The 27,137-nt window shown below is 38.1% G+C and overlaps 1 protein-coding gene across 1 annotated transcript in view; it reads left to right on the top strand.

The window, feature by feature from the left end:
- DIAPH3 (diaphanous related formin 3) overlaps positions 1 to 27,137 on the top strand; it is a 498,555-nt gene that overhangs the window by 362,180 nt on the left and 109,238 nt on the right. The window contains exons 26-27 of the mRNA XM_059377539.1: positions 12,159 to 12,254; positions 12,734 to 12,793. Of these exons, the coding sequence (XP_059233522.1) occupies positions 12,159 to 12,254; positions 12,734 to 12,793 (156 nt within the window). The remainder of the gene's footprint in view (positions 1 to 12,158; positions 12,255 to 12,733; positions 12,794 to 27,137) is intronic.

Here is a 27,137-nt window from a genome sequence, read left to right as displayed (position 1 = left end):
TTATTTTTTCATCTCTCAGTATATTTTAACTTTATAATATCATACTTTATCTAGTCTGTCTCTTGCTGATGGGCATTTAGGTTGTTTCCAATCTCCTAATACTATAAACAATGTTATAATAAGCATCCTTGTACATAATAATATCTTGCACATGTGAATTATAAGTAGGATAATTTTCTTAGAAAAAAATTATCAAGTGGTATGTGCGATTTTTTTTCTGATAGATTGCTAAATTGCATTCTTAAGAGGTTGTATTAGCTTATATTTAGACCAACGTGAGGATAACCTATACCAATTATCCTCATTTTTTATTGCCATGCTGATAAGTGAAAGATGATCTCTCACTGATGTATTTAGAATAGCCTTAATTATGAATGAGTTTGAGTATGATATCCTCTGGATAAAAGCCTTGCTTATTTATTTTAATGGTGGGTTTCCTGAACATTCCATTTAACTGCTTTTTTGTTTTTTTTTAATTGATTTTTTTTTCTGAGTCATAATTTCTTTATCTCAAGAAAACCAGTCTTAAGGAATACCTGTGTTCTAAATTTTTCTCTAGTTTCTCCTTTTATTGTTTGTGTAAACTTTGTTCTTAATATTTTTTTAATTTGCAGACATTTAGCTTAGTAAAATCTGTATGACATTTGGGTATTTAGACTTTTCACAAGATCTTCCCATTCCAGAAGTAATGAAAAATATACTTTTACATGCTGTCTGCTGTACTTTCACAATTTAATTTTTTTAATGTTGAAATGTTTTATCAACTTGGAATTTATGTTGGAGTAAGTAGCAGAATGGGAGCCAGATAAAACATTGTCACCATAGTGGTTATTGAACATTTTCTTATTCTCTACTGATTTGAAATGCCACATTTATCATAAATCATGAATTAAATTTTTGTATGTATTGGATATGAATTCCCAAGGGCACTTGCAGAACACGATCTCCAGGAAGTACCACGTCCAGCCGATGAGCGGCACGTAAAGCAGCTCCCTCTTTGCGAGGACTTTGGAACTCTGGAGGGAGGGGGCCACTATATGTTACACATTATTTTCCAAGCTTATTTGACCACAGAACCAGCCTCCCTTCAACAACAACAACAACAACACACACACAAACACACATATACACACAGAGTTCCTCATAGGACTAGCATTCTGTGGTACACACTTTGGGAAACTCTTTCTTATTGAAAATTTTGATATAGGATGTGTATTTAATAATAGCCCAGCTAAGTTTTTGCTGTATTATTTTGTAATAATGGTTAATGAAATCTCATTCATTGATTTTATGCTCACTTGTAAATCTTGTGCCTTAAGTATGCTGACATTCCAAAAATCATGTGCCCTTTTTATTTGAAAGGAGAATTAACTTACTTTCCTGTAATTTTGCCATTTACATTAGCTTTAAAAACGAAAGAGCTCTAATAAAAGATTTCAGAAGATAGATTGGATATATTCATGAGTTGAACTAAATGACTATGATACTGAAATCATTTTCTTACATCAGAATCTAAATTATAAGAATTAGGAAGTTAAAAATTAATAACAATGCAATATGATTTGTTACAATATATTTTTATTGCCTTTTTTGCCTGGTTGTTTATGTAATTAAAATAGAATCATACTTTATGCATGACATCCAATATGGTTTTCTTTTTTTTTTTGGAGACTGAAGAGTTTGTATGAGAAAAATAGTTATTTTACAAATACATTTTTAACTTTACTGTACCTTATTTATGACATGAAATTATTTAGATTCTGATTTGCATACAATGTAGAAAATAGTATAATAATCATGGTTTATACATTCAAATGTACCTGTGAAATATGTTTTACACAAGCATTGAAAATACAGCCTATATTTTATCCACAGCAACTATACAAATGGCCCCATAGTCTGTGCTCAAGAGTTATAAGGTGACCGTCACAGGTCCAAGCATATTCAAGATAACAAGAAGTAAGTAGTAGCATATGATTGCAGACAGAGTTATGTCACAGCTCCAGAAGATATTCAAGATTATAAGCAGAACTAAAGAGGTTATCAACTGTTCTATTTTTTTAAAAAAAAAGAAAGAAAGAAAGAAAGAAGAAAACAATAAAAACTTGTTCCTTTGTAAGAGATTCTATTTTTTTCCTTTTAACTTACAACAGGAAATATGTTGAGTTCAATTTGTACAAATAATGAATAGTAGAGGAAAAATAGGTTACAATATTGTGGTTTTAAAAAATGAAATTCTACTTATGGTTGAGCCACTTACAGTATAAAAGAAAACTGTTCTAATTATCATTTTATCAGTTAAATCCCAATGAAAATTGGCTTTCCAACTCCCTTGCCTCAAATTTTCAGTTTCACGTCTAGATTAAGAGAAGTTCAAAGACTTTAAGTTATTCCTGTCTTTTTGCTGTCTGGTTTAAGTCGTATTTTGAGCTTTGTTCTAGGTTAAAGACTGAACTGGGTTACCAAGTAAAGCAGATACAATCTGGTTCCCAGAAGGTCTATAACCAGCAGCACAGAAAAATAATTCATGTAATTTTGTAAGGGCAACTGTCACTGTTTCCTTTAGAAAGAGTTGGGTTAAACTGTGAGCCTATGAAATTTGTGCATCAGCTGCACACTTCCGTCACTTCTTGGGAGAAACTGAGCTTTTCTTCTCTAGCCCCACTCCCAGTGTGGTATGAGTTAATGAAGATCTGTAGCAAAAAGGGGAGCTCTCAAAGTGCATGCACAGTAAACATGATGGAAAGCAGAGACTGAAAACATTCATTTCTCCCTGAAATCCCCTTTACATGTTAGTTTGCCTTGTGGCTCACCCTCAGCGTTCTTGTCACTCACCACACATATCTCCCTAAGTGAGCTCACGCTCTGCTCTGTCAACAACCACAACAGAAATCAACTGAGACGAAGCTCTTGCTATGTGCCAAGCTCCCTGCTGAGCACTGCACACCATGCACGTCTTTTAATCTTCCAGTAACCTCGTGAGGGCAGGTTCTATTCTTATTTCCACATTAAATTTGAGGGGAAAGAAAATGAGGGTTAGTAAGGTTCAATAAATTGCCCAGAGTCACACTAGTGGCTAATTAGAAAGCCAGTATTTCAGTCCAAGTCATTTGAATTCAAAACGTGGGTTCTCTACCTTTTTGCTATGCTTACATTCTTTCTGTAGCTTCAGGTTCAACCGCTATGCTTCTAAGTTAAACCTGTTAGTGGAACCACTTCGCTTCCCTCTTGCGTTAAACCTGGGAAACCATCAGCCTCTGAACACCTTTTATCACCTACAGTTGGATGTGTCCTGAACATCTCAACACATCCAAACGTGGATTCCTCTCTAGGCTCAGCCCCCTTCCGCCACCAAACAAGAACGATCCAGTACTTCGTGAAGGATATCGGTACATACCTAGTTAGCCACACTGGGCACCTGGAAATCTGCCTCAGGTTTATATTTTAATACTCCCATCCATGCCCACCAAGATTTTTCTGTTCATTTTCTTTCACATTTGCACTGCCGTCCATCTCTTACTTGGGCCCTGTGATCCTGTTTTGCCAAGAGTTAAATCTTCAGACCTGCTCTCCTCTTATTGTCCTGGCCCTTCATCTGGTCTCTCCCCAGAATGTTCTTTCTAAAACAGGAGTTCGACCATGTTATGTCCTAGGTTGAAATAATTTGATGGCTTGCTTAAAGGTAAACCCCAAATTCCTGTGCCTTACTCAGTGCTTGGGGCCGCTGGCCCGTCCCTGTGCCCTCGGCTCCTCTCAGCTCTGCCCCCCAGGCACTCTGCTCTCCACTCCCATACACACCTGGGTCTCCCAAGTGTTTCTTGACCCTCCACCTGTTCTGTAATTTTGAGCAGGGCCTTCCTTCTTTAGGCATCTGTGACAGACAGAAAGCTCTTTTTTAAATCGTAGGTACCAGGAGGCCTTCTGGGACTGCTGCCCCTTCTCCCTGCCCCACACTAGCGATCCTTCCTGGTCTGGAGAGCTCCGTCACACAGCTCACCATGTTGTGTTGTATCATTTGTTACCTCTCTTCTTCCCCCTATCAGAGGAAAGCACAAGAATGTCAAATATCAACTTCTTCTTTCATCTCTACTTACCTGGTCATCTTTTTCTGTCATGAGATCTTTCATTGTCCTTATCTTATCAACATAATGACTGCCAATTCCTAAATGAAATATGTTAAGCTCCTAGCGTGATAAAATATATTTTCCCTCTTTCCTCTCAACTTCCTTCCATTTCTTCCTACTTCCCAGAGGCAGCCAATTTTAATCCTTGGGATTTTGTTTTTTTTATTTTTGAATTGAATATTTCTTTATTTTTTTAATTTTATTTATTTTTTTTTTAATTTTTTATTTTTTATAAACATACATTTTTATCCCCAGGGGTACAGGTCTGTGAATCACCAGGTTTACACATTTCACAGCACTCACCAAAGCACATACCCTCCCCAATGTCCATAATCCCTCCCCCTTCTCCCAACCCCCCTCCCCCCAGCAACCCTCAGTTTGTTTTGTGAGATTAAGAGTCACTTATGGTTTGTCTCCCTCCCAATTCCATCTTGTTTCATTGATGCTGCTTCTACACACTTAAGCCCCCATGTTGCATCACCACTTCCTCTATCAGGGAGATCATATGATAGTTGTCTTTCTCTGCTTGATTTATTTCGCTAAGCATGATACGCTCTAGTTCCATCCATGTTGTCACAAATGGCAAGATTTCATTTCTTTTGATGGCTGCATAGTATTCCATTGTGTATATATACCACATCTTCTTGATCCATTCATCTGTTGATGGACATCTAGGTTCTTTCCATAGTTTGGCTATTGTGGACATTGCTGCTATAAACATTCGGGTGTGCATGCCCCTTTGGATCACTACATTTGTATCTTTAGAGTAAATACCCAGTAGTGCAATTGCTGGGTCATTGGGCAGTTCTATTTTCAACATTTTGAGGAACCTCCATGCTGTTTTCCAGAGTGGCTGCACCAGCTTGCATTCCCACCAACAGTGTAGGAGGGTTCCCTTTTCTCCGCATCCTCGCCAGCATCTGTCATTTCCTGACTTGTTGATTTTAGCCATTCTGACTGGTGTGAGGTGATATCTCATTGTGGTTTTGATTTGTATTTCCCTGATGCCGAGTGATATGGAGCACTTTTTCATGTGTCTGTTGGCCATCTGGATGTCTTCTTTGCAAAAATGTCTGTTCATGTCCTCTGCCCATTTCTTGATTGGATTATTTGTTCTTTGGGTGTTGAGTTTGCTAAGTTCTTTATAGATTTTGGACACTAGTCCTTTATCTGATATGTTGTTTGTAAATATCTTCTCCCATTTTGTCAGTTGTCTTTTGATTTTGTTAACTGTTTCCTTTGCTGTGCAAAAGCTTTTGATCTTGATGAAATCCCAATAGTTCATTTTTGCCCTTGCTTCCCTTGGGATTTTTTTTTTCCTGGTATTTATTTACCTCTTCTCCATTTGTTGATAATATGCTTAGACTACCGTTATTTTATTTTATGCATCAGCATGTTCCCGAGAAGTGAAGATTTTGTTCTCTTTTGCTTTCTCCCCACCTCGTACTCCCTGTGTATACCCCTTCTCCTCCACCCCTGCTGTCCTCATATTGCTATTATCGCAAGTGATAGTCCAAAAAAATGGTGTTTATAATATCACAACTGTGGAAATATTCCTTACCCCTTCAGTTAGTGTTCCATGATTATTTCCTGTTGGACAACAATGTCATTTCTAGGTTTATATGAACAATTTCTTTAATTTGCTCAGTATTTGTGTACACCTGTTCCAATTTTATCTGGACTCTCAGGTCTGTGAAATTAACAGCAGTCATTTGTGCTAATGGCTCAATACAGGAGGTTTGCTCTTAGTTCCTTGGCCATGTTCCCTCCTACAATCCAGCTTTCTCCCATGTGTTCTGAACTGGCTGCTCTGGGCCTGGGACACAAGTGTCATCCTGAGAAATATTTTTGCCACTTTCCTGTTTTGTCCCCTCATCTCTCCTGGATCCCATATTTGTTTCTTTTTCTTACCACCTTATCTTTTTTGCCCAAGCACACACCTTCCAGTAGCTTTCTAAGGACGAGTGCTCATAAACTTACATGTTCATTTTCTGTCCTCCTCTTAGAGGCAGTGTAACAATTTCCTCATCGGAAATCATTTCTCTTCAGAATTTGAAATCCATATCTTGTTTTCTTGGGCTCAGTGTTGCTTTTGAGAAATCCATTTCCATTCTGATTCTCTACTTTGTGGTGCAACCTATTTGGTTTGTTTTTAACATTCCTGAGGCTTTTACATCTTCTCTGTATCTGTAATTATCTGTACTTTCCGTGTTGTGCCGTTGGCTTGGGAAAAGTAGAACAGAGGAAAGAATATACCTTTTCATGTCCTGCCTTATCTTTTTTCTCCTCCTGGTTCTCAAGATGGCCTCTCCTGATTCAGTCATATGCACTTCCAGAGGACCATATAAGGCAAGAATAAAGCCAACCCTCGTATTCCTGGGACCTTTTCCAGGGTCTGGCCCACAGTGCTGAATGAGTATCTTTTGTAATATAGAAATGACTTCTGAAAATATCATCAAAATTTTTGTCTGAATTTGAGACCAGAATTTCCAGCTTACTTTCAGAAGTTACCAGAAGGTCCCTGCTAGCACCTTGCACTCATGTGTCCAACAAGAAGCTCATTATCTTCAACATTTGTTACCCATCAAACTGAGTATTATTTTAAACATTTTTCATATTTTCAGTCATAGGCCCCTGAGACCTCAGACTTGTCTAACTCCTCAGTAGGCCACCCTCTGCTTGTCTGCATGTCCCATTGATTCTGCTTTAGGGATATCTCCTCCTCAGCTCTCTCTCCTCCATTTCCCTTGACACTGTACGATTTTTGTAAATACCATTTACTAATTAAACAAGGTGATATGTTATTCTGATATAGCAAAGCTTTGACTATTATAGTTTGTCTATTGATTTAAAAGAGTTCATAGCAAGAGAGAGGGTATAAATATTTTTTATATGAACTGACTTGTAGTTGGAGATGTTGAATTCCAGTCTACAATTTAAAAATACCTAATTTTTATTTCTCTTTGTAGAGGAATAATGTATTAAAGTGATGTAAATTTGAATTATTAAGTTTGTATTAGAATCATGTAAATATAAATCATTTCAATGTTTGACTCTAGCTCACTTTTGTTTTTATTCATATCTTTTGCTTTTTTTTACCTGCTATTCCTTCTGCCAGGGATGCTGTTCTCTCCTTCGTCTTTGCCATGACTAAATACTGCTTATTTGTCAGGTTGTAATTCACTAGGAAACCTTGTTTCTCCAGTACTTCATATGGATCCCTCCCATACCTTTCACACTGTTCTTCTGGAGATCAGAAAACACGTCTTATTAATCCTTGGGCCCTAGGGAATTTTAGTGCCTAATAGTGTCCTGGCATGTAGTAGGCCCTCCATAAACATATGATGAATTATTATAATCTAAATGTACTTTTAATATTTGGAATAACGCCTCCATTTTATGTCTTTATCTTACACGTTGGGTTATTTAGAGACTATTTAAAGGGCCTATTTCTGATAGGCACTTCTGATCAGTTTCCCTTAAAAATGACAATAATCAAAGGCATAATAAAATACACTTAAAGTCAGTTAAAATCAATTAATTTATATTGTATCTAAAACAACACTTGAAACCTAATCAAATATTTCATAAACTTCCTGTAGTCTGCTGTGGAGTTCGTTTATGAATTTATTTCCCTACATTTTTATATCACTTGGCAATTTACCAAGTGCTCTCATTTGTATTTTCTCATTGGATCCTCTCATAAACCCTAGACAGATATTCTTTCTATTAGACTTCTCAGGAGCGATTATGTAACGAGTCCCAAGTCACATAGGTAGTTGGTCAAAAACTAAGACTAGCATGAATGTCTTCTTACTTCCATAATACATTCTTCTCATTGGGAATAATATGTTCTTCATTGGGAATGAAGGCCCAGAAAAGCCATCAGCTCTGGGGAACAAGAGCACAGAGGTTCCCGCTGGACAGGGAAGGAAGGGAGAGAAAAGGTGTGTGAACAAAGTTGCCTTCAGCTGAAGAACAGGTTGTGAAATTGAAAGAGATAAGATTGGAAACACAATTGGAATCAAGTGTAGGGGCAAGTGAAAGAGTTGGAACTTTATATTGTGGGAGGTGAGAGATGGTGAAAATTCGTGACTGGGAGACTGAATGAAGATCATGGCTCTGCTTTTGAGCTGACCTGTGCTGTATGAAATGAATTCGAATTTGGGATTAACTGGATGCAGTGTGATTCCTGGCAACTCATGTGAGATTTCAGGTGAAAAGTAATTCAATTCTGGACAGTGAGCTTAAAGTTCAGTCAGAAAAGGAAACAATCGATCAATTCTTGAGATATTGGAGTATGTGCACGAACAAGGTTTGGCACCTGAATGGTTGTGTGAGACAAGGGAAGAGGAAGAAACGGCGCTGCACTGTTTACAGTGGTGGTGGGAATGTGCTCCCACCACTTCCCAGGCCCCCTTCCCACCTGTGACCTGTATTTTCCTGCATAATTACTCCTACCCGTTGGCCATTTTGGTGCCTCACTTGTTATTTAGTCAACATTTATTAATGAACACTTTCTATGTAATACTGGCATTTTGCTAGGTATTAAGGATAAACAAAAGCCATAATCTCTGTCCTCAGTGAACTCAGTCTGGTGGCAGAAACTGTCAAGTAAATTATATTGTCGGGACGCCTGGGTGGCTCAGTTGGTTGGACGACTGCCTTCGGCTCAGGTCATGATCCTGGAGTCCCGGGATCGAGTCCCGCATCGGACTCCCAGCTCCATGGGGAGTCTGCTTCTCTCTCTCTGACCTTCTCCTCGTTCATGCTCTCTCTCACTGTCTCTCTCTCAAGTAAATAAATAAAATCTTTAAAAAAAAAATAAAAATAAAAAAATAATAAATTATATTGTAAAGGGTTTATTGCCCCAGCTACCGCATGCCATTAAGACATAGATGGGCACCTGGTTCAGGTCACATACGTCAGGGAAGGATTCCCATTTCTGTCTTAGAGGAGGAATTAGCTTGGCAAAGAAAAGGGAAGGATGTTCTGTGTAAAGAAGGCAGCATGTTCAAGAGCATGAAATGGAGAACATGAGACAGGGGCATAAGTTGTTTAGTGAGCCTAGGTATGTCAGCAACTATTTCCTGAGAACAATGGAATTAACCTACCTAATGGTAAGATAATTATCATATTCAAGTAACTTAATATTTGCATAATACAATTATGTAATATCCAGTCCATTTTAAAATTTCCCCAATTTTCCCAACAATATCATTTATATGATACAGTCCAAGAGCTAATCAAAGACTGTGCATTACATTTGGTTGTCCTTATCTCTTGACTCCCCCTCAGTCTTCCTAACCTCTTCTTTCTTTCCTTCCTTACTTGTTTTTCATAACTGATAGTCTTTCAGAACCCACACCAGTCACTTTACAGAATGTTCCTCATTTTGGGTTTCCTTTTTTTGGGGGGTGGTTAAGATTTTATTGATTTATTAGAGAGAGAGAGAGAGATCATGAGCAGGAGGGAGGGGTAAAGGGAAAAAGCCCAAGGTGGGACTTGATACCAGGACACTGGGATCATGACCTGAGCTGACTGAGCCACCCAGTCACCCCTCACTTTGGATTTTATTATAGTTTCCTCACATTTAGATTTAGGATAGATATTATTGTGCCAAGTACTACACAGGTTGAGTCCGTCTCAGGGCACCCTTTCAGACGGCATTATTGTCAGTGTCTACCATTACTGTCACATTTGATGTCAGATTTGATTATTTAGGTAAGGTGACATCTGCCAAATTTCTCCAAATCCTGTTCCCTGACAGCCTTATATCCAATAGTTTCTGTACCCATTACTGATTTCTGCCTCAATCAGTTCTTACTATGTGAATTATAATGTAGTAAATTTTATGTTTACCCATATCTTTGACACCTGTTAGTTGACATTCTTCTGTAAAGAACTTTCCCTTACTCCATATTTCTTTTTAATTTTTTAGTATCAGTATGGATGCATAAGTGTTTTTCCCCCGAATGTGTAATAATCCATCCCCATTATTACTCATTTAGTGCTCAAATCACCCTAAATTTGGCCAAGACTGTCCTTCAGTGTGGCCCCTCTGTCTTTCTGACCCATCCCTGCTTGTCTGTGAGCACTTCCTAATTTTCTGGTACATCAATACATTCCTGGCTTTTTTCCCACTTTCTTGGTCTCTGCCCCATAATCAATTATTTCTCTAAGTATTCTGGTTTGCATTAGTAATAGTATTTAGAAACCAGGATCTGGAGACCAGGCGTGTTCATTGCTGCCACAGAGTCATTACTTTTGGGTTATTTTGGAAAGTTAGACAAAGTGTTTTTTGGTTTGCTTGTTTGTTTTTGGTTTTTTTTTTTTTTTTTTTAAAACCTTGAGCCTGTATGATACTTGTAAATGTGACCCAACACTTCATTTCTTGCTCTCCTCCTATTCTATATTAGTATTTCCTTTCCTACAGTGAGTTTACCCATCTGCTTAGTCTTGTAATACACACAAAATGGGGTTCAGAATCACTATGTCAATACCATTACCAGTAGTAAACTTACTAAGAGAAGTCCACATTTTCTTTGTAGTCCTTTGAGTTTAGTTTTGGGTTTGTGTTTATTTTCCCCCCCCTTAAAGTGTATGTCATTAATCTCATGCTTGTTTTCTTAAAGCTTTAGATTTTTAAAATGTTGTCTTTTACTAATGAGATATATCCCTTCAATTTTGAATATCTGGCACAACTTGCAGTTCTTTTTTTTTTTTTTAAGTTAAGTTTGAGTGTAAATTTTCAAAGATATCTAGTTACTAATTAAGGTGTCTGAAATTTTTAATGTATTTTAATTAAAATAGCCATCAAGGCACTTTAGAATTAAATTTATCTGTAAATTAACCTTCAGATATTCTGTCACCCAGCTTTTTTTTAAATTACACCCACAAAGTTTAGTACTTTTCTAAAAATATGAGATAGAACCAGATAGAAAGAGGCCAATATATATTTATATTTATATATCTGCTTATAAACTGTAAATGAATTTGTTATCTGTACTCTCCTGCATTTATTTGTCATCTGTTTCCAATCAAGGGATTGCATTGCAGTAAAAAGAAATAAGAAAACCAGAGGAAAATAGTTTTCTATTACATAAGATGTAACTATACTAGCCATACAATTGGATAGAGAATCCTACAAATAACCTCTTCCTGAGGGACGAAAAAAGTGTATTTCCTTGAATTTGGGCTTGGATCAGTAGTTTCTTTGAAGCTTCCCCCTGTGCCACTTCCTTTGAATAATATTTAACACTGACAACTATAGATAACTACGGATATTACAAGATAATCTGTTCTTTGGAGAGAGGATTGGCTCTATAACTACAGCCTCCATTAGTAGATACAGAATATCAATTTAATCATAATTGGGTGACAAATACTTCAGGTATTTGAGAGCCTCTTTTGGTTTATTTTTCATTACGGAAGACAAACTTTTCATACATTCTATGAGAGTTTGTAGTCATTGTTCTGTGTCGCCTAAAGTCAAGGGACAATTATCTTCTGATATAAAAAATCAGTTGTTGTTCACAGTTGTTGCATGTTCACAGTAGTTAACCTGGAAATACAATTTCATGCAAAAAGTTTAGGCAACAGAGTCTTGGTAACAGCAACAAAACATTCTCACACACCTGGTCGATTTTAGAATAGAAGCTGATGCTTTGAAAATAATCTATTTCTACAAGGGAAACGTGATTTATGATAACCTGGGACACAGATATGCCTAGAACCGCATTCTATTTAAAGTTATTGGGCCGCCAGACTATAAAAGCAGTCCTGTGATGTGAATCAGTGGAACCCGGTCCTCTTTAGTGGATGGCAACACAGGCACTAATGAGCCCAATTTCATTAAAAGATACTTGATTTATGAGAGAGTTGAAGTCCTATCTTATTTTGAAATTGCTGGTTTCGCCCTGGCATCTGATCTTTCTTCCCCCTAACCATCACCAGCACCAGTTTCTGTGTATGCTCTGACATTGCTATGGTAACCCTGAGGGCTGACGGAATTCCCTGCATCTCTCTTCACAGAGGGTGATGAGACAGGAGTGATGGATAGTCTGCTGGAAGCTTTGCAGTCGGGGGCTGCCTTCCGCGACCGAAGAAAAAGGACACCAAAGCCAAAAGGTGAACATTATACTTGTTTCATGTTACTTTCTAGGGAACTATCATAAAGAACAACTTTTTTTTTTTTTCCTTTTAATTCTTTTCAAGTCGTGTGTCAAGAATGTAGTGCTCTGGGCAATAGCTCTTCAGAAGTTTCATGAGTTTGCTTAATCCTTCCCTTGCAATGACAAATGTCAGGGAAGCATTCCAGTTGGGTGGTGGCAGTAGCACATTAACAAACCAAAGCACTAAACCTAGAAAATCCTGATTAGTGTGACAAGTCTCATCTAAAGAACCATATGCACCTTATCCCTGTGGAGTTTACAATAGCATAATTAAATGGAAAGTAAAAGTCATAACATCATTGCTTCAAGTATTTCAGGGTATTGAAGCATTGCTTTTGGTCCAGACATATTTAACCTTTGAAAACTGTCTAATACTGTTAACATTTCTTGAGATGAACAGACCTCTGTATTAATTTTCTTTCTCTCTCTTAACAGATATTCGGCAAAGTCTCAGTCCCATGTCTCAGAGGCCTGTTCTGAAAGTTTGTAACCATGGTAATAAACCGTATTCATAAATTGCACATTCTTCTTATCTACTTTTATCCTGTTGATCTATTATTTTAATAGGCTGCTGTGAAGGTTCTCAAGTTCAAATATAACCATAGGAGTAGGAATGTGCGGAAGTGCCTGATGCCCTGAGATTGTATATTCATAATATTCCATGCTTACAATATGGCCTGGAGGTAGTATCTAAAGTTCTTCTTTTAGGTCTCAGATGAATTTTCCAATTTTTTATTATTCGAAATTATCTCGGACATTTTTGATCAGTGTTGCCCAGGGTGTCCTTTCAGAAACAGTTTGCTCTCGAAGTAATATTTTACATAGTGGATTTGCCTTACATCAAGATACATTTTGAAATATTAAATTTTAAACTATTTTATTCTACCATATTTGCCAGTATAGTTTGAATTACTGTGACCAGCATTTTGGCAAAATCATTAATACAGGCGAGTTTCATGTGCTCTTTTTGTGGAAGAACGTACTAGAATTACGAAAAAGGTGAGTAACTGAGTTTCTGATGTTTATCTGAGATTGACTGCTTTCAAAAGTCCCTAAGCAGTACCTGCACACCCACTTGAATGGAGCCCTTCTCTCTTCAAGGTGCCAATTCCTGCTGACTGAGTTTTATTTACATTGGTTTCCTTTCTCTCACTGTTATGTGTTATGGGGTTCTGCTTACCTTCCAAGGTCATAAGCAAATTTATCAATTACGTTGTCATTTATTCAGAGTGAGATTGTCATCAAAACTTGCCAGATTTATAAATGGAAAAATACTTGACAGATTTTCCTTCTAGGGTTGTTATAGATACGGAGGAGTTAAGTTCTGGAAGTGTTAATGTGTGGCTAAGTACAGACATTTGTGTCAAATTTCTAGGGTAGCCTAAAAAAAACTAGGAAGTGAATAAGAAAAAAAGTACATGTGGGTAATTAATCTTAATAGATGGGTAGATGTTTATTGCTCAAGGTGAAATGTTTAAATTGGTCTTTCTAGTCTTTTCAACAGTATGTTTTTGTTCTTGTTTGGCCTTTCGCTACTCTAACAGCAGAAAAGAGGAACTGTAGTATGTTACAGATACTCATTGTGGATAATTAAGTACTTCCTAACTTTGGGTTTATGATTTGGAGTCATTGCGACATAGTAAATAATGGCAAATGTCTAGAGAATAGAGCTATCCTTGACCCTAGAGATTATTTTGTTTTGTAGATGAATAAATGGAAATTCAGAGAAGCCGCAAACCCTCCCAAGAGTGCAGAGCTAGTTAGTGAAACAAATATGACCATAATGCAGTTCTGATTCCCATCACGTTTCTTTTTTTTGATTACATGTGGGTATTTTGAATTATTTTTTATTAGTAACAAAATATGTAAGATAATGCAGTCCCCATTGTGTGTCATTAAAGACCCACAGCCAAAACCATGATCATGAAGTGATTATAATGGCATACATATATCCCTCCTATGCTTAATTTAAAATAAGTGTTTTAGTTATTATGTAGAGGAAGATTATTTAAGGTAATTTTCTGCACTGGCCTTGGGAAACCCAGTCTTTTCTAACCGTAATGTCAGTAAAGTGTCCGGGCTACAAAAGCTCATCTATAATTACTTATAAATTGTGGTGTTTTGGTCCATTGCATAAAAGCAGATGAACCTTGCATTTCTGTCTTTACTCAGGTTGACATGTACTATCTGAAGTTATAAGGCTATTGTGATAATTAAAATCATAGGTTATACAGCAAGCCAAAGGAGATATATCATAAAGGTCAAATTCTTTTCTAATATAAATGTAGTGGATTAAAGTGTTTTTTAACACTTACTTTCTATCAATATTTCTGTTGTGTTTTCTTTTCATATATCTAACCAACTGGGGAAAAATCCAAATGACCAGTTAACCTTTAAGAACTCTGTATGTAAAGATAGATTTATTAGACTAGATATTGAAAAGTACAGAATTTAAGGAAAATATTGTCACTGAAAAAAGGATCATGATTATTATCAGGAAAAATGATATTCCAGAGTATGTTGAATCTTGCTATTTCTAAAAATTGCTTTTTGTTTTGAAAATGCTAACCCTACAACTCAACTAAACTATGTGAATTAAATGTAAGTTGAGCCTATTTTACTTTTTAATCTGCTTTCATGTACTTAAACCAATGTCTGACATTTCCTATATGCTTGGTTTATATTGGTTCATATTATCTCATAACCCTTCTTTCTGAAGACATAGATCTTCTACAATTATTTTAAACTTGCTTATATGCTAAGTAAAATAATATTTTTAAGCATTAATAATAATCTGATGTCTACTGAGTGATTTGGCTTACTAAATACCAAGCACCATATGGAATTTTTATACATATCATCCTGTATCTTCACAATAATCTTATCAGATAGTCAATATTTTTATCTCCATTTCGTTGTTGAAAATAACTAAAGATTAAAGAGGTCTGGTAATTTGCTTGTGGTCCTGTGCCAGGTTTTGAACCTGAGCTGACTCTGATTCCAAGTTCTTAATCTTTCTGCCATGTTTACTCTGAATACATGACTTGAATCAGCATCTATTCCTTTCACATTCTTGGGCTATAAGCAATCTATGTGCCTTTTTTTCCCCCTCTCCTTGACATAAGGGTGACCTACTGAGAAAGACCCTTTCAGAGGTTTTCTAGCCTGTAGAGTATCTTGTCTCCTGTTCCCAGATTTAACTGCTAGGTAGCAGTCTTTTCCAAGAATATACTATCTTCTGGATTATAACCACTTTTTATTTCTTTTAATATACTTCATATTAGGGACATCTGGGTGGGCTCAGTTGGTTAAGTATCTGCCTTTGGCTCAGGTCATGATCCCAGGGTCCTGGGATCAAGTTGCACGAATGTCAGGGCTCCTTGCTCAGCAGGGAGCCTGCCTCTCCCCCGCTTATTCTCTCTCTCTCTCTCTGACAAATAAATATATAAAAACTTAAAAAAAAATAAACTCTGCATTAAAACCTATATATTAATTTTAGCCAACTTATACTCTGTTACAGAGACTATGGATTATATAGATTATAAGTACAGATTTAGATTATACCTAAAGATAAAAATGCAGTAGCAGACATAGATCATTTTTTATTTCAGAATTAAAAGACCCTGGTAGAGTATCCTCTGAGACCTTGCAGCTAAAATATCCCAGGATATATTTTGGCAAAAGATGACCTCAAGCGATCTAGCTGCTATGGCCCTCAGAAGCATGGAAATTCTACATGCTAAGTAATCCAGCCCTTGTTCTGTGTTCCAACCCTTGCCAAAAAGACTTTGGTTAAAACCATTAATTGTTTTATCCTTTTCTTTGCCTTTGATAGCCTCAGCAGAAATTGAATGCCCAGTATTTTTCCTCATTAAACCTTTATTCATTCATTCATTTAGCAAAAATTATTAAGCACTTGCTAGGCACTTATAGAGATAGTCCCTAAGCGTTCATCATCTAGTTTGGACAGATGAGTAACAATTCCCATACATTTGGTTAATGCCGGGGTAGAGGCAACACATAAAGCTTTGGGAGTACCTATAGATGCGGAAGACCAATCCAGACCTTATGAGGACAATCCAGACTTGACTTCTAGAAGGACCTGAAATCCAGGCTGAGTTTTGAAGGATGAGTAGAAGTGAGGACAAAAGCCCAAGGGCAAGTGTGGGCCAGGAAAGAGCAATAGGTGTGTGCACTTTCTCAGAGGTTCTCCAGTGAGCCCCAGTCTGTAAAACTATATATTCTAATAACCCCAATGGCTTTCCCATTTTGCAGTAGTCATTTTCTATTAACTATTCAATGTCTGCCCCACTACTGCTGAGTCCCATCAGGGTAGGGACAAGAGGATAAAAGACGCCCGACTTACATACTGCTGTAACCTCAGCACTCACTCCGTTGGTGCCTGACACACGGATGTTTAGTAAGAATGTGTTGAATGAACAGACATGTTTATGTTTAGGTTTGAATGGAACAATTAATGTACTATATTGAGCAAAATCAGGTCACTGGATGTCACCCAAATAAGTGGGATTTAATATGCTAATTGCTAAAGCTCCAGCTGTGAACACTGTTAACCCCTTTCTCATCTCCTCCCTAAAATGTTGTCTGTCATTGGAAGGAGCTCTTTGATCATCAGTGGTCTGTGCTTCAAAAGGTGTTGTATCAAATAGGGAGGATGCAGTTCGAACTTGATGGGATTATTCACTCCTTAGAAGTGGAGAGTTGCTTATTAATTAGATTTCTTTTTCTTGCTTAATCAAGCAGAGTTTAACAACAGTAAATAAAACAAAGGAAAGCCTCTGCTAATGAGTACAGGGCATTATCTTGTGTCTTTCCACAGTGCATTCCAAATCTGAAGATTTTCTGTAGTCTGTGGAAAATAGTAAGAGTTCCTTTAAAGTTAAGATAATCAAAGTATTTATTAATGCTTTTTTATAAAGATCCTACCATATCTGGTTGTTAGTGAATCAAATGGTCTGGTTAAAAAAATGAAGGACCAGATAGGAAAGAAGTATATGGAAAGTCTGATGCATGGCCAAGAAATTGGACTGTTGAGGTTTTTGAGCAGGAAAATCACAGGTCTGAGCAGGTTTTCTTGGAACTGAAGTGAGAAATGTAGGAGAGAAGAAAGACTCAAAAGGACTTCATAGCCACCCTAGATGCCAACACCGATTGGCTGGCCACAAGGGATGGCAAGTGAATCAAAGAGCTTTTTAAGGTTTGAGGGAAGAAGCCAGGTCCAGAGCTGTGAGTTAAGAGACCCCCACAGAGAACTGCTAATGCTACTTAAGCTAATGAGTTCTCTAACGAAAAATATTTAAATCTAGAGGATGGCAAATCAAGGGATACACCTCAGGGGTGGACACAGGTGGGTAACGAAGTGAGCAAGAGGCAAAAGAGAGATGAAGAAATTGGAGAGATTGCATGATAGCCGAGCCAACATTATGAAGGGGGAAAGGAGACTTTCAAGGACTTGGTTTCCTCATTTTCTGTCTTTTGTTGTTTGCTTCCCTGTTTCTACAACGCAGTGGTATACCACTGAGTTGCTAGTGCATTTCAGGATACATTACTTCCTACTCTCTTCCAGGACATCTCTTCTCCACACAGTGGAGATGCTATAAAGTGTTCCCAACAAAGGTTTCACAAATAGGAACCGTTGTTGGTGTAGCCACACCTTGTGGTACATCTGCCTGCGATTTGATTGCATCTTCATTAGAAGGTTCTCTTTTCATTAACTAGTACAGTGTGGTTTTTTTCTCACTTAAATGGATATAGAGTAATCAGAAAGAATTCTATAAACTATATGCAATTAAAGTCCCTAATGATAAAACTATTTAACTGTGACAAAATAAGATAAAACATAATCAAAATTTTAGGCAAACAAGTATTACACATTTTTAGTGAACATCCATAACCTAAACAAAATCTTGCTATATTATCTTTACACTAAATCAATTCTTAATAGCCTTAATTTGGATTTGATTATCTATTTTTACTCTTCTACTTATATGTGGAGCTTTGAGAGATTTTTATAGAAATAAGATTGTATTGCCGCCAGGCACAGCTGCTCTGCTACTCGAAGATTTGAAGTCAGAATTAAATGTGAAGCTAGTTCGATATCTTTGAATTAGCATATTTCTCACGAAATAAGGGAGGCAACACAAGACAGGCTTCATTGTGGATCTCTCGAAACTTCACACATAACCACCCTGCCCTCCCTAATCCACTCAGTCGTGGGTCCTCTTTATTTCTTGACCTGCCTTCCTCCAAACAACAAGAATTTGTCTTGAGGCAGAATTATGAAATTAGTAAGGTTTTCAGTATTGTCTACTGAACACTAGCTGCCTTAAGGCTTGTTTGAAAACAATGAGGACAACACCAAGCCACTCCTTGTCTAGAAAACCGTATCTATCAAAGCAAATGTTGACAACTACCATTTTTTATTTCTTTGAACTGCATCCTAATCCAAAGTAGAAAAGAGCCTAGGGAATAATAAAGTAAAATTATATGATTTTGCCAAATGTCATTGGCTCATGTTTTTGAGAATATTTTTTGTTCTCTTTCTGATGAACTTCTGCTGCTAAATACCTGAGAAAGAAAGGGAGCTATTAAAATACTAATTGTTTTTGACACCCTTACACTGGAGCTTTCAAGCAGAATCAAATGCTACCTATAACTGTCAAAAAAGACTTAAATATTTTTTTAAGGAGATTTTTCTAGGCCAGGAGTGTAAAACAATTTGGGTGATTTCACATTTTATTCAAATATCAGTCTCTCCTATTTACTATGTAGTCAAGCAAAAGGAAGCATGGACTCAGCAGGGCTCCTGCCTAGGTAAGGATGCCCTGTGGGCAGAAGGGAAAGGCCTTTCTAATTTATAGTCAAGGCAGGGACAACCTTCTGGCTTAGTGAGTATCATATACACTCTTAAGCACGAACAGGTTAAAAAAATCCTCAAGCAGTGAGGACTTTAAGTTGTTTTAAAAGGACATTTATGCAAGAAATAGCAAATGCCTTTCACTTAATGAGCATTCACAAATGTATGCTGAAGGCTGGGACTAAGTTGAGTGAAAAGGGGTAAGACTACTGCATACGGAAAGGAGTGTCCTTGACGTCCCTGAAATAGTAGTTATGATTGATTTGTCTTTTGTTCTGTTTGTGTGCCGTAGTGGACTATGATTACACGATCTTTCAAAATTTCTGGCCCACTCTAAATTTCTCCCTTTCCTCGTAATACAAGCTCAGAAGGAGTTTGTGGAGAGATTTTAGAAGCTCCTAGAACTTGGTCCTTTTGTTTTATATTTTGTGTTTGGGCATATTTTCTTTTCCTGGTGACAGGATCTCTCGATTTAATCAAATTTCACCCCACCACCCACCAGAAAGATAAAAGAAGAATTTTTTATTTTGTTTTTTGATTACTGGCTTTTGTGTTGTTTGATTCCTTTACTTTTCTCTTTTTCCGCACGTTACATATATAACCTTAAAATGGAGCCACTTGTACTGTCACTTTGTCACTTGAGAACTAAAGTTGCATTGACATAATCCCAAATGTGGAAAACATGTCAAATGGTTGGCAGATCTACAATTTTAATGACAAATAAATTGTTCAAGATAAACAGTTTCAATTCAGTGAAATTTGGTGCTACTGGGAAGCTTCTCCCGGGATACCGGGAGGAGAAGGCATCATTTGTGCCTGGGATGGCCATTAGTCTTACTGGGTCTTCTGGGCCAGGTGGTGTACAGGGCTCTTCTGGGCTATGCAGCTTGGAAGGAGCAGGCAAGGGAAAGAGGAGCCTGGGAAAAAGCCATCAGCAAAGCCATAGGCTTCAGGGAGGCCAGGCAAATAACGATGGGGGAGCACCTGGACACAGATTGGCTGGCGAACACGGGTGCCATTGTTCACCTCAGGAAGAGCAATTTCTATAGAATAGTAGAAACTGAAGCCAGATGGCATTAGACGGAGGAGGGTAGGCTTCTCTTCCTAGATGTGAAAGAAGAAAAACAAGAGAAATAGCAGGACCCAGAACGAGTCATGGTGTAACGAGTAAGTTATGTCTCTTTGCCTTTTACGTGCCCTTGGCTTTACTGTCTCTGTGTTCTGGAGGGGAGGGATGAATATGTTCTGGGGCTGTGGATAGTGAGGTTCTTGGGGGATGGCATGGGGGAGCACAGGTGTGGAGAACCTGGACAGTGAAAAGGAAGGATATACAGAGAGAAGGGGATGCAAACACTGAGTAAGGGGGAATCTGAAGGTCTCACCTGGTGACATCTGTTTGCCCTGAGAACTAAGATAAAAGGTCTCCTCCTGAAAGTCTGAGTAGAAAGAGAGGCAAGGGTGATGGGGAAGGACCCATGGCATGTGTCCTGCATCGACCGCAGAGAGGTAACTCTTCAGGGAGACAAAAACCACGTTTGCATCAATCCCGCTGAAAAGGGAGACAATTATGTAATGATAGTCTGTAAAGTCTGGGGAGGAGAAAAGTGGTCCGGGTGCTTCCCAGGCCCTGTGACAAAGGGCAGTTGGTTTCCCGATAACCTAAAGGTTCTAAAAGTTTCCCTCCAGATGTAAGCATAGTGCTCAGCGTGGCGGAAGGCAGTCTGAGCGTGCTTCAGAACACCAGTCAAACAGAATCCTCCCCTTTTTTAAGATGGTAAGATATTCGTACTTTAAAATAGTGTGGTGGTTATTTAGGAAAGTAATGGAGACTCTGGTGGGTCATGTTACACGATGTGTGTTTCAGCATTGTTGCGGTGCTGAGTTATGTAGGAGGCAGGCGTTCTAACAGGGACGGAGGATGGTGACCCTCGTGTAGCTGGTCTCCCTCCCGGTATGTGTCCACTATATTACATATCTGAGATCCTCTCCTATGAGAACAACACTTGGTGCTCCCTTAGTTATTGCTAAGGTACCATTAGAATTATTTTTATATTTTATCAGTCCTCATAAAATGTCAGTTTGGAATAGGCAAATACAGAAACCGTTTCTCAAGATGGTTGTATTAAAAATAAATCGTTTGCAAAGTGCCCGCCGCACACAGAGCCGTTACCTTAAAAGAGAGCAGTAGTTATTCTTATTCACTGATTATTTGTGAAAGCATAAAACTAGCCAGATTTTTGAATTTTGTTTCTAGAAACCTTAAATGATCTAGCCAAGCAGTTTGACCTTGAAAGAGAGCGTGGTATCAGGCTTGGGATTTAGAGACAGACAGGCCTTGGTTTGACTTTTGACTTGTTAAAAGGGTGACGATAGCAGGTTATTTAACTTTTGAATGTCCTCCTCCTCGGTTGTAAAATAGAGAAATTACACGTTTCATAAACTATTAGGACAATTAGGACGATTTAGTAAAAGTATGGGAAAGTACTCTACTGCAGTATCTGGGCTGAGTAGATGTTCAATAACTTCAATGTTAGTTCCTCTTCGTTCTTTCCCCTTCTCCACCTACCTTCTGCAGGTGGAGATACATTTATCACTAGAGAGTCATTATAAATTTGTGAGTAAAGTGACAGTAGTGTGCAGAACGGGTGTACTAATTAGAGATTGAAATTAATTTCCTTCCTATGAATAGTTCCTATATTGTACTTAAAGTGCATTGATTGGTATGAACTGGTTTAGAGGGGGAAAAAAGGAAAAATTAAAAGACTATAGAGAGGGATGCCTGGGTGGCTCAGTTGGTTGAGCCGCTGTCTTCGGCTCAGGTCATGATCCCAGGGTCCTGGGATCAAGTCCCGCATCGGGCTCCTTGCTCGGCAGGGAACCTGCTTCTCTCACTGCCTCTGCCTGCCTCTCTGCCTGCTTGTGTGTACTCTCTTTCTCTATCTCTGACAAATAAATAAAATCTTTAAAAAAAAAAAAAAAAGACCATAGAGATTTTTAGTTTTAAAATAGAATAGTAAAGATGTTTTAACCCCTCTGTCCCCTTGGGAGTCACCACAGAGGCACTAAAAGAAAGAGTAATAAAAATCAATCTCCAGTCCTCTGAAAACAAGACATCTTTCACCTGGAACAACGTATGACAGTGGAGAAGAACATGATGCCGGGAGAGAAAGCTGGAATGCAGGTGTATTCATTTCCAAGGCCCCCATGACAAATTACCACAAACTGGGGAACGGGCAGGCGGGGGCACTTAAAGTAACAGAAAATTGTTCTGTCACAAATCTGGAGGCTAGAAGTCTGAAGGTGTTGGCCAGGTTGGTTCTGTCTGGAGGCTCTGGAGGAGAATCTGTCCTCTTTCTCCTTCATGCTTCTGCTGGTAGCCTGCAGTCTCTGGTGGTCATTGGCCTGCAAGCTGGGTCACTCAAATCTCTGCCTCCGCGTTCACAGCGCCTTCTCCCGGTCTGTCTGTGTCTTCACATAGTCTTCTTAGAAGAACATTAATCTTTTGGTTAGAATCATGCTAATCAAGTTTGAGCTCATCTTAACTCGATTATATCTGCAAAAGTCACATTCACAGATACCAGGAGTTAGGACTTCAACATAAATTTGGGGTGACACAATTCAACCCTCCACAATAGGTACCCCAAGGAGAAACAGACTGATCTACTCCTCACAGCTCCACATGAGCGTTCAGGAACCATAGATGGGAGGAAGGAGGCATAGAGCTGAAAATGCAAGGATTATTAGGGAGCTGTTCCGCCTCCAGCTAGGCACGGTGGCTCCAAATCCAGACTTGTAACCCCTATGCTGTGCTTACCCTACCACCCCCCAGTCCCCGGCCCCAGCCTTTCCTCCGTACCTCCAGGAGATAAAAAGTATGCTGTCTGGAAAAATTGTGCTAGAAACTCTAGAATTAGAGTACAAGCCAGAGCTGAGGTACTCCACCAAAAACAGGGATTATGTGAACATAGAGGAAGGTTTTGGGGAGAAAAGGGGAGAAATGAATGACAAAGTCTTCTTCTGACCCCATCCCACCACCTAGTCTTTACTACACAGGAGCGAAGCTTATATTTTAAGTAGATGTCTGAATTTTCTTCTGTAGATAATGAACAGTCCAGAGAAAAGGCTTTCAGATAATGGCATTTCGGCTCCTGTCTCTCAAAAAATGGTAGCTTCCTGCAAGAACATGCCATGGAAAAGCTTGCTAGTTAACAAACCTATTCACTCACTCCAAGTGTTTAGTCTTAAATATTAATTTAAGCCCAGGACTCATCAGCTGACATTTGAGGAAAATATTCAACATGAAAAAAGAAGGGAAAAAAAAAAAATGAAGAAACTCTTAGTAGACAGAGAAAATGTAGGGAATAGCATCAATTAATCTATATTAAATCGTAATAATGTATATACAGTCCTCTTCTTTTTATCATTGAAATATAAAAAAGGTATGTATAGAAAAGATTTAAAAACAAAAAGAATTTTCAAGTATGAGAAATATTGTAGCAGAAAGAAAATAGTACATATTTGGAGAAACATAAACATAGAAAGTTCTAGGGGAAGATCAGGAGGGAAATGTAGAACTTAAAGATAATCTGATCCGTTTGGCTTTGTGTACAATTGTATTAGTGTGTACAATTGTATTAGTGTATACAGTTGTATTTGTATAATTGTATATTTGTGTACAATTTTATCATAAAACTTTGGGGACAAATAAGAGTAGGATGGTAAGTGCTAAGAAAAAAAGAGCCGAATTTTTTTTTTTTTAATTTATTTATTTGACAGAGAGAGAGGCAGCGAGAGAGGGAACACAAGCAAGGGGAGTAGGAGAGGGAGAAGCGGGCTTCCTGCCAAGCAGGGAGCCTGACGCGGGGCTCCATCCCAGGACCCGGGGATCATGACCTGAGAGGAAGGCAGATGCTTAACGACTGAGCCACCCAGGCGCACCAAAAGAAGAGCCAAATTTTACTCCAGGGGGAAATAGGGATATATAATTACAGTATACTACTTGAATTTGATATAACCTTGTGAGCAATTTTACAGTCCTAATAATATAAACTCTGTAGTAACCAGACTCCCAAGATGGCCCCAATGATTACTGCCTCCTGGTGTTTGTATCCTTATGTAATCTGTACCACCTCCACAGACGTTTTCCAGGGTTAGTCTGTAACCAGCTGAATACAGCAGAACTGATAGTATGTCATGTCTAAGATTAGGTTATGAAAGATAGTCTTGGTTGCTCTGTCTTCCTCCCTCCCTCTTCATTCTGGGGGAAGCCAGGTTGTGAGCAGCCCTTTTGAGACAACCGAGCTGTTAAGAAGTTCAGCTTTGGTCTATCATACTAGGAAATCAGTAAATAATGTCTAAAACTGACTACTCAGGAGATAGCAAGAGAAACATGAATAAGGCAGAGACCAGGACAAGGAATTGCTGTTTTATTGGAAGCCTTTTGCATTTCTTTGGAAAATAACCATTAACCTTAAAGAAAATTAAAATTAGAAATATTAAAGGTCTTAACTTTTAATTGCCTGCAATGGGGCAGGCAATTGAGATAGGAAGTCCTCTCCAAGAGTATCTTAGTTTGTTCCCATTAAAGTACAGACAGAAGCCAAATCTCTTCTTTCATTCATTAGTTACCTAATACACTTTTCTCCTAAAAAATGCTGACTGCATTTGTATTTTCCCTTTTTTCCTTTTCCCTCTTCCATTACCGTGCGAGAAGCTGAAGGAAATGTCCGTCTGTCCTAGCTCTCAGCTTTTCATTTTTATGTGATCCATAGTTGAAAGTGCATTTCTAGAGTCACGGGGTATGATGAAGAGTCAGTAGTATACTGCCTTTAGCTCGAGATAGTGAGTGTGCTTCTCCACATAAAATGGATACTCTCCCCCGCCATTTTGTGTGTGTTTTCTGGAGATAACATTGGCCAGCGATCTTGTAGCACATCTCTGAATCTTCTTTCCCTTGTAATTCTTAATTTGAGAGAAAACGGTGATGGAAATGAGTAATCCAGAAAATCAAGTACTACTCTAGTTTGTTTCTTAGAGCAAAGGTAGCCTTCCAGGGTGTGTAAGAAGAGCCTGAGGGCTAACCTAGACCTACTGAGTCTGTAGAAAGCAAGAGAGTGGGATGAGATCAGTATTTTGAAACAATAACATTGGTTACAGTCACTAGATCTTTGTATATAAGTGTCTTCAGCCATTACACTGGAACTATTTGTGCTTTGGAGGTAAATGTTGGTCTCACTACCTGTTATGTAGTCAAGGTAAAAAGATAAATACTTTTTACTTTAAAAGGGTCTATAAATTTATTGAAGAAAGCACTGACGTGCATTAAGAAAGCTGCATGTCCCATTGATTCCCAAGTAAATTAGAAATTATTAGCATTAGCCATGATGTACATTATTGTGATGTGACAGCATTTGGCTTAAACAGTTTCACCATTTATTACCACTGATATTAGAATAAATGATAATGATCATTAAGTGCTATGTACATCATCATTTAACTAATCATGCTTGCAATCTCCTTCTATTAGTCAAACCTCCTTTGGTTAATTAATCAGAAGAGCTGTCTAATCCCGATTTCTAGAGGAATAATGAAATAAGGGAATATTGAAATATAGTAAAAAAAAAAAAAAAGTGCGTCACCATTTACATCATATATCAATTTTATTTACCTTCACCTAGTCCATTATAACAGTCTCAAGGTTAAAAGATTCCAGCTTTTTTTTTTTAATTTGAAATATAATGATTAGGCTTGTTAAATTATATGTACATACTTTTCCCGTTAAAACACTTATGCAGCAGAAAAGTGCTACTGTGATATGCAAATAAAAACAAAATCTTCATTTACCAACATACCCATATTGGAAGATGAGCCAATAAATACTGTTTAGATTTAGCTTTAAAAATGTTAATAGCATCTTATATTTTAGTCCTGACAAGCCAATAACTCAATCTAGAACTTCAAGGCTATAAATGTAAGCTACAACTAAGAAACTTTTATCATCAGTCCTTTTATTACTTCTTATTAATACAGTTAGCCTTAGGAGTTCTTAAGCTGATGTTTGATAAACCATGCAGTAGGTTTTATTTAATTCAAAGTGTATTTTATCACTGGGTAGAAACACCCCATATTTTCATGTCTTTCTCTTAATATTCCCCATGGCCCAAAAGAGAAGAAAAAAGAGAAAATGATCTTTTAAAATTCATTGTGATCTGCCATCAGGCAACTACTTAAATGATGATGATGGGCTACCTTTAAATGAGCAAATACCAATGAAGGAAGGCTGGGGTGTGTGCAGAGATCCCCTTGACAGTCTCACAGGCAGAGGAAGGCTTCGCCAGCAGCTCCTGGGTCCTGGGCTGCCCTGGCCACCCTGTGGCGATAGCTTCACCTCTACCAGGGATTCGGGGCGTCTTCACTTTTTAGACACTGTTTGCTCCTCGCTTGCTGGAAACCAGACATGGCCCGTTCCACTCTGTCCTGTTAACCTCTTCAGTCACTGATCCCCATTCACTGCTTTCCTCTAAACATAAAAAGACCCAATTTGCTCAGGGTGAGAAAGAAAGATTCACTCGTGCAATGAGGTAAGGAGAGTTAGTAAGTCTGGGTATTATGTTGTCGAAATTTTTCCTAGAAATGAACTCTGTGTTTCCTCCATATTTGTTTTAAAGTCAGCAGAAGGGAGGGTTTTGAGAATAATTCTTAAAAAATTATTCTTTGGTAATGAGCTGTTATATCCTGCTCATATGCTATCCTTGTGGTGGTGTCTGTGGCCCGGCCCCCATGCCTATCTGTGCTGAAAAGTGTAATTGATTTTTTCTCATTCTAGGCCCATATGGTTCATCACATGTTCCTCTTCTAAACAGATCTCCACCCCTCTCTAGAAGCTCTTTGTCATTTTGCTCTAAGGTCTTCTTTAACCCTGTTACTGTCCTCTTTCTACAAACACCAAACACTATTTCTACT

This window comes from Mustela nigripes, chromosome 15, assembly GCF_022355385.1.
Source record: "Mustela nigripes isolate SB6536 chromosome 15, MUSNIG.SB6536, whole genome shotgun sequence".
In the NCBI taxonomy this organism is placed as follows: domain Eukaryota; kingdom Metazoa; phylum Chordata; class Mammalia; order Carnivora; family Mustelidae; genus Mustela; species Mustela nigripes.
Note: the sequence above shows the minus strand (reverse complement) of the source record. Positions and strands in the feature narration are given on the sequence as shown.